At 41.8% G+C, this 12,239-nt stretch overlaps 1 protein-coding gene and 1 pseudogene across 8 annotated transcripts in view; both read right to left on the reverse strand.

Moving 5' to 3' along the window:
• Positions 1-315: 315 nt before the first annotated feature.
• On the reverse strand, positions 316-1,723 carry LOC112986619 (uncharacterized; annotated as a pseudogene).
• Positions 409-12,239, reverse strand: part of HDAC4 (histone deacetylase 4) — a 275,382-nt gene continuing 263,551 nt past the window's right edge. For all 8 annotated transcript variants that reach the window (XM_064515482.1, XM_064515489.1, XM_064515488.1 and 5 more), the window contains 3 exons: positions 8,737-8,821; positions 5,886-6,027; positions 409-5,385 (listed from right to left, as the gene is read on the reverse strand). In XM_064515482.1, coding sequence (XP_064371552.1) covers positions 5,346-5,385; positions 5,886-6,027; positions 8,737-8,821 — 267 coding nt within the window. In that variant the 3' untranslated portion in view covers positions 409-5,345. The remainder of the gene's footprint in view (positions 5,386-5,885; positions 6,028-8,736; positions 8,822-12,239) is intronic.

Here is a 12,239-nt window from a genome sequence, read left to right on the forward strand (position 1 = left end):
TTAAGTCACTCGGTGCTGTTTTGGGGGGGAAATTCAGCAAAGAGCAGCTCTCACGGCCTTGCTGTTGGAAATTCAGTTTCAATGGGAGACCATTAATTTTTTCTACACTCTCTACATGCAAGCGCCTGTCAATGAACACCTTAGAACTGGCAGGAAAACTGCGCATAAGGTCTAACAATTTTCCTACCAGGCATAGCATGGCATATGTATGGATATCTTTTGGCCAAGAAGCTGGTTCAATAGTGAGCCCCTGTTCAATTACACTAAAAAACTCTCTTGTTTAAAGCATGTATTACACACATATTAAAGCAAGTATTACACAGTCAGTGCTGTCTGGGGAAGCCAGTTCTGAGCAGTTAAACCAGAGGCATCAGATGATAGAAAGATAAGTGACAGAAACAAGGATGGTACTATAATTAACTTTTTCTTTTTATTTACACCACAAGAATAACAAGTTGTCATAATGTGGTACAAAATACTGGACTCCTAATAAAGTTGAAATTGAAGTTGGTACTGTCAGAGAAAGACACCATTGGCCAGTAAAAAAAAAAAAAAAGGAAAAAAGAAAAAACAAAACAAAACAAAAAACAAACAAAAAACAAGAATGAAAAAAATATTCCAACTCCACCAAGTAAAAGAAAGGACCATCAGAAAATTTAGCACAAAGAATGCTACCATCACTTAAAGTAGGGTCCATACAATAAGAGTGAAACTGTGTCTAAATTACATCGTAAACCGGTAGCTGCTACCAATGGTGACGTCATACTGAGCATGTATAGGTATAAAGTAGAATATAATATAGTTACAACTTTTTGATACTACATATCTGTAATAAGCTCTTGGGTGAATAATGTTTCAACCCCTCCCCCCACTTTTATATATATATTATATATATAAGTTTGTCATCCTCATAAATTGGAAAATAGCGCCTCCACTATGGAGCACAGAAAAGTGTTAATTTATTTTCTTTCAATAGGATACTTTTTCATCAATATCAAAGACAAAGAGAAGATGAGCTGAGAACGAGCTCAACTTCATGACAATGAAGAAACATGTTTTCCTTTTGATGTAAAGTCTCATTTTAAACCACAGTGTTGCACAGTACAGGACTGTTTAAAGTGAAACCTACCAATACATCATGTAAAAGCAATTTTAAAAAAGTTAACACAGCTGTGCTGAAGAGTTAACTCTTTAAAGTCCTCGTCATTCATCTTCTCAGAATTCATGACTACATGTGTTGACAAAGGGTTGTGTCCAACTTCCCCACCCAGTGAAGAAATTAAAATACCCAACCAAATTAAAAAAAAAAAAAAAAAAAGACACAGGCAGTTTACTTTGTGTGTTCTGCGTAGTTTCCCTAAAAACACTGTTTCCACATAAATACAATAAACTCTATTATTGGTAAGTCACAAGTGCTAGATAAACGTCTTTTTCTTCTTAAAATGAGAAATGTTTAAGTAGTCCTTTTTATTTATTCTTTTTTTTACAATAAAAAGCACAATTTCTTATTAAGTTCAGTAAGACGCAAAAAAATTTCCCACTCTCCTTCCTGTGTGTGTTTGTGTGAGTGTGTGTTTGTGACCGAAAAATGTCCCAACCTTTGTCTCCGCAAATGCCACGAGAGGAAAAAAAAAAAAACAATTTTTTTTTCTTTTTCAAAGCTGCCAAGTTTGGCGTGCAAAATCTGTATACAATATAAAGACATGCCAACCTTACAGACCATGCAACCTCAAGGTGTAGGAAACTTAAAAAAATATATTCATATATATTTATATATATATTTATATATATCAATGCCCATAAAAGACGTGGGCCCAAAAAGTTTACAAAAGGAAGAATGGAATGAATACATGACTGCGACTAATAAAAAAGGAATGTTTTGTATCGAAAGCAAAAAAAAAAAAAACCCAAAAAACAAATGATTAATCGCGTACTGCAAACACTGGGACTCGTTTCGATATCCGACGATTTCAAGATGTTCCTTGCCTTCCAAGCGGGGGGAAGAGATCCCCCCGTGCTCCCTGCTGCGCGGAGGCCCTGCAGCAGCGTCAGCGAAAAGGAAGAAGCTGCCGGCTCCAAAGGTGGGGGGAAAATAATAATAATGATAAAAAAACCATATAAACCCCAGCTATCCTCCAAACGAGGGGCCCCTTTTGCCTGCTGTCCGCACCGGCTCCTAGATGATCTGGACCTCACCCACGGAGCGGGCAGGTTTAAGAAGCAAATCCGCCCGATCGAGACTTGGGAGGAGACAAGCTTTAAAGCCTTGGGAAATCTTTCCATCTCCAGTGAAAGCTTTAGCGAAATGATTTAAGGGAATGGGCACGGCGTCCCGAAAGCAACATGACAGAAAGCTGCTGAGTGTCTCGCTACAGCCACCTAACTTGAAACGAAACCAAGCCGGCACGGTCGGTCAGCAATTCCTCAGGAACATAAAAACCGATTTTCCACAAGCGCTAGCACAAATTATAAAACTGCTAGGAAGGCCTGACAACAAAAGCGATCATGTACACGTGGTTACCGCCAACGTCTTGCAACTGGCTAAGTGAATATTCTAAATATTAAGTCACCAGATTCGCGAGCCAGATTAATTTTAGATCACGGCAGCAAAGTGGTCGCTTTAAGAAACGACATCTACAGGTATGCTGCGTTTCCGCACGCGAGCCTGATTTTTAGCGTATGCCAAAGACGGCTCCAACGACCAAAGCTATGCGCAATTTTTTAAAAAGTACTTGGGTTAGCAAAACTCAAATACGGTAGTGTCTGTTTTTGCAATCGCATTATCAACGTCAAACCAAAACCAAGCCCTCTCGCATTTGCTCACATGGATGGTATGCTTCAAATTCCTTCCACGAGGAAGTTCTGAAGGGGGCGAAAAGAGCCCCTTCGAGAACTGGAAAATAAGTTACGACAAAAATGACCCTGTCAGTTGTCATAATAGCATAAACTAAAAATATACCCCTTGGTTGTTCAGACGAGGGACCTGTGCTACCCTACTTCAAGGTTTAAGAAGGTTTAAGAAGGTTACACGTGTCAATTCGGTCTCCTTCAATCAACCCAGGGATTAGCTGCTTCTCCTCTGGGCCGTTTGCAAAAGGTGATGGTGGGGGAACCCCACCAGGGCTGGAGAATAAACTCGCTCGCCCTCCGAAAAATAATTTAGGAAAAAGCTCTTCAAACGGCTGAAGTTGCAAATCCACCAGTCACGGTCATTCGGAAAGAAGAGGAGAGAGAGAGAGAGACAGAGCGTGCGTGCGCGGGTGTGTTGGTGCGTATCTGTGTGCGCGACAGGGAAAACGCCGGCTGTCCCAAGGGCGGCCGACCAGCCCGCCAGAGGGTAGCTGCTAAAGGCAGATCCTCACTGCAACCCACGGGGAGGATTAAAGACGATCACCCATTGCAATACTACTACGTGTAAGGTACAAAAACGCCTTATTTTCTTTACAGAGCTATGAGAACAGAACTGAGGAAATATACAGTCGTGGGTATCATTATACAAAAGAGCCCATTGCGTTCCCTCCTCTCCGATAAATGCACACGTTCCAGAAATAAAATCCAACGGCCTGCAACAATTCCTTATGCCTGCAGAAAGCTGCTCGCTGTACAAAAGGCTTTTTTAAAAAAAAAGGAAAAAAAAAGGAAAATAATGTACAAGCAAGAAATCAGGGAGGAAAAAGGTTTAGACACTGTTGCCGTTCAGAAAAAAAACCACCAACAACAACTGCCAAATGGAAAATAAATGTCAGATTCACACAAACAAGGCTTCGGTAGGGTTTTGTGAAATATCGATATAAAAATTAACAGCAAATTCATAATCTTTGCTATAAAAACCTTATTTTTGTTAGAAAAGGATCACAACTAAAAACCTTAACTTAAAATACAAATGTTTAGGGTAGTTGCCCAGTGGCTAACGTGTTGGCGTTCTGAAAACTTTCCAAACTATAGTTTGAAAGTACTCAAGTTTCAAACTGGATCCTTTTCCAAAAGCACCTTTACATTCCAATTCACAAATCTTTCCCTAGGGAGCTTTCAATGGCTACTATTATAGTATGCATTTATTATATATATTTTTCTATAAATGCATTATAAATATTTTATCAATAATTCATAAGAATCAGGTTTCTAAGCTTGGAATACATTTGGAATATACATTATACACATATATATATTTATACCTAACAATTTAAGCAATATCTCATGCTAGTTGCTTTTTATAAAAAGCATTCCAGTCTTAAACCTGCATTTGTGTCTAATACATGCTTCAACAACCAAATTGATAAGTTCAATTGCTAGATAATGTAGAAGAGAAAACATCTGAAAATTTGATTTAAAAAATGGCTAAATTTCAAAGACCCAACAGTATTTGCCACTTTCTTGGCAACTACCTTAATTTTTTTTTTTTTTTGAAACAGCAATGAAAGAAAACAAAACAAATCCAAACTTGTAGACAGTTTTTGGAGACGCTCTATTCAGCTGATGCCTGCTTCCCACAATCATGCCAGCACAAGCCAAAAAGTCTTCCTTCCTGATGGCAGTTCTTGGCTTTCCCAAACAGAGGAAAAATATTCACGAACTGCTGTGTTTTTTGTTTTTTTTTGTTTTGTTTTTTTACTTAAGGCATTGTTCCTCAAACTTCAGAAAATCCAGCTGCACCAAATCCATCAATTAAAAAAAAAGGCACGAACTCATCTTCAGATGGCTTTGGAGATAGTAAAGCCGACTCCATCTGGGCTACCATTTCCTCTTGTGTTTCCCCCCCCCCTCCCTTTCCTTTTGATATAAGACTAGTCCTCTTTCCCTGTCCTTCCCCATTAAAAATACACCATCTCACATTGTTCTGGTTTTGACAAGAATGTCTTTGACTCACAGGCAGGCAAGAGCCATTTAAAAAATCCAAGAAACGAAACTACAAGATGGGTCGAGTGGTTCAAGCGGAGATTGCTGAATTGTGGGTAATCAAATTGTAAGCACCAGTTTTAAATTAAGGTTTGTTTGTTTTATTTTCATATGTGTTGTTGAATCTTTGATTTCTACTTTTTGGCAACTCTGCCAAAGACTTCATGGGTGTCATTCCCCCTTTCAGCTCCAAGTGAGGATCAGAGGAAGAGTGCCCAGCATGTCAGTCCTTCACTGCTCTTCACCAGCATTTTTCTTTTTCAGCAAGTATATACTGTAGACGCATATAGATATGGAGAGATTTTTCGGTTGCTTTGTTTTACACCTGGTTGTCCTTCTGTATTCTGGAAAAAACCATGACAGGACGCAGGAGTAACAAGAGAAAGCTTCTTGGCAGAGCTTCAAGACAAAGACGAACAAACAGGAGAACTCCAGCTCAAAGGTGAATGCTACAGGGGAGGTTCCTCTTCCATGGGTTCATCATCAGGTCTGGACAGGATTTCAACAGACAGGCAAGACAGGATGGGGAAGAGAGAAAAGAGGGCTGAGCATGACAGAGTCAGACAATTTGTGATGCTGTGTGCACACAAGTCTTGCACCTTCTGTTCCCATCACCTTCCCACCCAGGGCAGTTTTGCTCAGCCAGCTCACCTGCAAATAACACTTGCCGCCAAGAAGGGTTTTTGGAAACTGTGTTTTCACTTGTACAATGTTAAAAATTTTCTTGCAGTGAAATCAGTTTCCTCTTGTGACAGCACACCAAGGGTATACATGAGGTGCGTGGCACTGCTGTTGTTCTCCTCCAGTCCACGAGGTCTTTGGAGAACCCATGAAGAGCAGGAGACACAGGGATACACTTGCAGTTATTAAAAGAAGATTAACCCTGAAGACTGCCCATCAGGGCTCCTCCTGGGCGGGCAGATTGTTCCCTGTTCCCACTACCTACTCCTTCTGGGCTGTGACGATAATAAGGAAGGAAATCAGCTCACCTCTTCTCAGCTGGCTTCACGCCTACCGACAAAGATGCCATGGCTGTTACAGTCTCCGCTTCTTCGTTCTCACACTTCTGAGCCTCAACCAAGGAGTACCCCACTGTGGAGGCATAACGCTGGAGTGAATGCCAATACTTGCCTGCAGCAGAGATGAGAGAAGAAGCAGTTAGGGCACCTGCACCGTAACAGGTCAAACACCAGGCTCCTGCTTTCCCAGGCCCAGCAGAAGGCTGAAAACTGACTGAGGAAGACTCATCATGCCTCTTCCAAGTCCAGTGCAAAATGCAACCTTGACCCGCACTCGCTGTTACTTTAACAACTTTCTCAAAGTCCCAGGGCTGTGGAGAAAACCTGTAGACAGAAGATGGTTCCTGGAAATGTGTGTTAAAGGAGCCTTGGCTTGTGAGGTGAGGATAGAAAGCCACCCATAGCTGGGGATTTCTCCTAAGCATGGGCTTGGAGAAATGACAGCGCAGCTCCTTTCCATAGCTTCACAAGGAAGCCCTGCACAGGCAGCAGCAAGCTCTCAGCTCTTTGGCAAGAAGTCTAATATCCTCAAGGCATAGTAATGAGAATTAAGAAGGTTGACAGGTGACTGCCTGGTTTGGGAAGATGTTTGACGAATACTGATATTGGCCCTTATGGCTACGCTTGGCCAAGCAGGCTGCTGTGAGAGAGGCTGCTTTGGTCCCTATGCAGAAAAGTCCATTTATTTTCTATATGATAGCGAAAATGGCTCATGAGGAATGCCAAAGCATTCTAATTCCCCAGCAGCAGCACAGTTAGTAACGGAAAATTTGGCACTTTATGCCAAATGCTGCTTTATTAGTAGATGGTGTTGCAAGGGTGCTGTGTCTTAAAGATCTAGGTTTTAAGTACGTGTTTATCTTGTTTGGTTGTATAAGCAAGCATGTAATTAGCAGTATGTTTTTCACCGCAAAATAGTGCAGTGGAACAATCTTCTAACCAAGCTATTTCTTGGCAATAAAAGGTAAAACTCTTGTCTCTGTAGCAATATTAAAAATTGAGGAGACAGGCCAAAATACTAGAGAGCTAGAACCACACCAGGAGCGCTGGGATCCAACAGCTCCCCAGGGCTGGGAGACATTGTGTAAGAATTTAGGCACGAAGAAGCAAAATTTCAATCCAAAAGGTATTGAGAGCATTGTTAAAAATGCACCTGTGCATCCTGTAAGGAAATCTAGGATGTTCAATCAGGGCTGACACACCGTCTTATAATCAAAGATGCTCTTCCCTTTTGGTTAGGGAAGAAAGGTGGGAGGCTGAAACTGGAATGCTGGCAGGATAAATACTCCAAGAGTGATGGAGTTTAGGACTCCTAGCTGTACAGCATACCTCTGCTTTGAAGAAAAGGTGCACTTGAATCGGGCGTTCAAAAATATAGACAATTCCATTTTCACTTCAAAAGCCTCAGAAATTTTAGACCTAAGGAAAAATATGTGAGAGGGAAGGATGTAGCCCACATTTGGACTGGACATCTGTGTTAAGTCACGGCCGGCTAGTCTTGCTATGCTTTCATGGGCAAATCACCTACAGCTAAAGAAGTATAAGTCACGTTTATTTTGTTTGTCTTCAATTTACCATTGATGGACATCCTTTTTCAGTGAAAGATGTGTGGCTGGACAAGAAAGCGAAGGGCACAAGCACCCACAGCACAATCAGAGGCTCTTGAGAAGAGCACAGAGAAGGCTTCAGAGTTAAGAGATGTTCCCTTGGTTCCCAGGCAGGACCACACAGAACTTGCTGGCACCCAAGAAGCCACATTGAAGCTTGAAAGAAAGAACATGCACAGTGGGGCCACCTAGATGGGGAGAAGGGTCTTGTTTTCAAACCTCTTCATTTCTATTGTGTCTTGCAGCATACCTGAGCATCTCACTCAAAACGCTCTTTCTAATTTGCTCTGCTCACTTTAAGGAAAAAAAAATCATTGTGGCTCACTCAAGGTACTGCTAAGGTGTCACATCACTGCTGAAACACTGTCACTGCAGAGCAGCTTCTGGAAACGGAATCTAAATTTCTAAAGTCACTGGCATTTTTCAGGAAAAAAAGATAATTCCATTTTCTCCCTCTAAAACGGAGACTGCCCCTCCTTCAGTTCTAGACCACAACCTGTTTGAAGCAGGCAGATGTCAGGACCTAGCACAGTGTGATCCCCACATTACTTAGGGGACCTCACTACATTCCCCATGAACATCCCCAGGAAACCTTCAACCACCAAGACTTTAAACCTCCCCTCTATGGCTAAACAAACCTACAATATTAGCAGCTTTCATTCCTATCCGTTCTTAATTAAAGAATGCAAACATACCCAATTAGATTTATATTAACTGTGGATACCTGAACAGCTTTTGAAGAGATACCCCCACACTCCAAGTACAGGAGAACCTGCCCCTTATAGGGATAGTAAACATATTTCCACACTGGATTTAATATTAATTCCTCCACCAAGATCAGAACACCTTGCTGTGTGACTGCAATGCCTCACCGCTTGCTTCACCCCCATCCATACAGACAACTCTCCGTGCTGCAACCTGTGTTCAGCTAAGCAGCTGTAGGCTCAGAGGCACTTACACAGTCCAATTCCAAGAGCCAGAAGCATTCTTCTAAATTGACTGATCTCTGCGCATCGGTCGATGCACTACTGCATGCAAGACTACCTTGTGGATTCACAAATCCAGTCTGCTGTGCAGTGACCGTCTGCAAACTGGACGAGTGAACGCAGTGGCCTAATTTCAAACGCGTGATTGCCAAGATGATGGAGAAGTCAGACTGGTGTCCTTAGGGCAGATTAACAGAGAATCAACTGTGTGAATGCGGATATACTCACTGTGTATCTCGATGACTTTCTCCATGGAATGGACTGCGTTAGCATTTGCTCTCTGTTGGAAAACCTTTTCTGGAAGAGGGTCGAGCTGGAGAGAGAGAAGAATGCCACAGAGATGTTATCACAAATTAGAGAATAGGCATTAAACATGATTTAGCAAGTGGCTCTGCTGTATCAAGCCTCCACTCCACTCTTCTGATTCCTATTACCTGACTCTAGCTAAATATCCAAGATACACAGATTTTCTAAATGCTCTTCTAAGACTCAAGGCAGTACCCTGAGTTTCTAACTGCAGGTACTCTCCAGCTTCCTCAGCCCTGACACTCCTCTACACACACACAATATGTGGGGTCTGCTCACCTGTAGAGCAACCGTAGGTGTGAATTTACACTAATAGCTATGTCAGTAAGCACACATAGATGTTCTCTAACAGAACTTCTGTGGGAAGTATCATGGATTATTTCACAACGCGGACAAGCCCTCAGAGAGGGGGACACACACATTTCAGGATGGAAACTGAGTACTGAAACCAAATCATGTGAAAACGAAAGGAACTTAAAAATATGATAGCAGCCATGCTCCCTTTCTTCCTCAAAAGAAACAAAAGGGGTAGCTTTTTAATTCTTTTAAACACCTGATCCAGTAAACATATTGACTTCTAACCATTTGAAAACATCTGTACCCTAAGAGTAAATAGCCTGATTTTAGTACAGACAAACATCTTTTTTCATCCACCACAAAGAAAGCAAAATCCTCCTCTACATCAAACTCAGCACAACTGTAACTACAAAATCACTGCTGATGTCTTCTACTAGCTGCTGAGTTAGTCTTGCCAGGCCATAGCATTAGACCCATATGTTAATCTTCATGAAATTTGCCCTGAAGTTACTGGGAAGGATAGTATTAGGTATTAAAATTTAGTCTTTCTGATGCTGGTTGCTGTCCTTTGCTCTTTATATAAAAAGGTGACAGTAGAACTATGCTGCTGGTATGGAGACTGTAAGACCAAAGATGATGCAAGCCTTCCAAAAAAATTCAATTTAAAAGCACATAACAAGCATGCATCTTTCTGGGCTTTGCTGCTTTTATGCAGTAAATGCAAATGGCACACTGTATCTGCCTGTGACAATTTTGTTCTTAAATACATCTCACCCTCACAATGTCAGCGTTGTCATTGTTGCAAACCTTTAACAACAATAAAACAGCAAAACACTGATAACGTAATTTACTTAACAAGGAACTCAGACAACGGAGCATCTTCATTGTGCTGAAGAGAGATAATTAGCAAATCCCGCTCTAAAGCAGCTTTTCGGAGTCCTTCTTCAGTAATACTTGTTTAGTCCTCTGAGCAAAAGTCACATGGATCCATCTGTAAAATCCCTTAAAGCTGTTGCAGTGTCCAGTACATTAAATATGTATGCAGTGGTGTACACAGGGAGTATAGGGCTGATGGAGTTACCTTGCAGCACTGTAATGGCAAAGGGCTGGTATGAATACGATTCCCATCAGGAAACCTGCACTGCTGCCAGGATAAAGTATTGCAGCCCACGCATGTGAAATAAGCTGTCCGAGCAAGCATACGGTTTTACCACCAGAGCTACGTCTCCATTAGAGGCCTCAGCCCAGACCTGGCTCGCACAAGCACAACCGCACCAACACTATGCCACCCATGCCCAGGCTCTGACAAGCATGGGTATTTTAAATGAATAAACTCACACCTAAAGTAATAGCGCTCAACAGGAAAAAGCTGCTGTAGATCCAAGACTTGCTGTACTAGAACATGGTAACATCCAAAACAGCCTCATTTTCAGATGCAAGCTTTCCTACCCTAGAGGAAAGAGTTGTCCTTTCAGTTTGCAGTCAGGAGGCTACAACACCATGAGGGAATCCAGGTCACCTTAGTATTGGCATGGAGGAATGTACTTACTGTGACCAACTGACAATATATCAAAAAAATCTCATGTTAGTTAATAATATTTGGAGGAGGGATTGGACTGCTTGCCTGCCAGCTGCCTCCACAACCCATGGCAGGCTGCAGCAAAGGGCCTCTGATCCCACCACGGTTTCATAACCAACATGATAAGAGCCCTGCCTGTATCCCATCCTTACCCTGCAGCCTTTGGTCAATATAGAAAAAGAAAAATTAACTAACACCTGGAACACTGTATACTTTTTCCTGTTTTTCTTACACTGTGAATTTGGAAGGTGGATGTCAGAGAGAAGCAAGCTGGGCTTCTTTTAGTAATAGAACATAAAAAACAGCCCCAAACACTCTCTTATGCAGCACTCTGAGACCATGAAGGGAAGCATCGCTGGTGAAGTGGCTCTGTAGCAACAGGGTCTGAGCAGGACATGAGAGATGCAGCCATTAGCACAAGTATCGTCTCCCAGAAGAAGGCCCCGGATGGTATTGCCTGAGGTTTGATTTAATTTTTATTTATTTCCCTTTAAAAATAAACACAAGAAGGGGAAAATGCCTTTTTCTATTGGGTTACTTCTCTCATCCCAAGACAACTATTCTCTGAAAAGCTAAACTGTCCCCTTTGCCCTGTATGAAGTTATTAGGCCTTGTATTGTTGCAGCTATGATGCTTGCTTTGATTCCCACTGGGGAAGAAACTTGGGCTCAAATAAAAACATCCCACAATTCTTATTAATCTTTTTTTTTTCTCCTAAATTGCTGGTGAAGACCTTAAGATACATTCATCTTGCTCCTGCCTGCCTTTGAAAACAGAACAAGGATTTTAATATTGCACAGTCGTGGCTCTGACACAGGGAGGCAGGAATTAGGGCTGCATCACACCGGGGGACTAGCACCTCTCCTCAGGAAGGGAGGTTAAATCTGCAGTGCATTGCAAAGGGAAGGAGCTTGGTTTATTTGTTTTTAACAAATGACATTCTGGAGAGCAATGATTTCTTCTGGGACAGCAGAGACATCTGCTTGGCAGGTAACGGTGCCCCAGCAGAACAGCTCTCCTTGGGTCATACAGACAGCCAACTGTTTGGATTTAATTCACATGAGCTCAAGGGATCTCATAACCAACTAAATACGCCAGAAAAAACTTTCAACAGAACTGATGCTCTCCAAGCCCACCCCCCGACCCACTTCTCCGCAAAAAAAGTGACTTCTTCACAGACCTTCAAGGTTGGGTATCGAAAACCAGGAACATCTACAGCTGCTGAATGTATCTGAAAATACTGGTCAAGGCTCATATAGGGATACTCCCCAGCAATGGAAGCAGCCACGGTTTAATAGTTAATAAATCTATGGCAGTTTTGCAACTTCTACTGAAAGCCAACAGAAGTTCCAGCCAAGAGATTTGCTTATGTGACCACATGGCTGCCATTAGATAGGTACTTCATGAGGACTAGAAATTGCTCCATTCCAGATTTAATAATTATGGTTTGCATTTTTTTTTTTTAAATCTGTACTCTAAAAATAATTCTTGTCGAGACTGGTTTCTGTATGACATTAAGTGAAGGCCAACCAATTCCTGGACAAATCTT

Source organism: Dromaius novaehollandiae, chromosome 7 (genome assembly GCF_036370855.1).
Source record: "Dromaius novaehollandiae isolate bDroNov1 chromosome 7, bDroNov1.hap1, whole genome shotgun sequence".
Lineage (NCBI taxonomy): Eukaryota > Metazoa > Chordata > Aves > Casuariiformes > Dromaiidae > Dromaius > Dromaius novaehollandiae.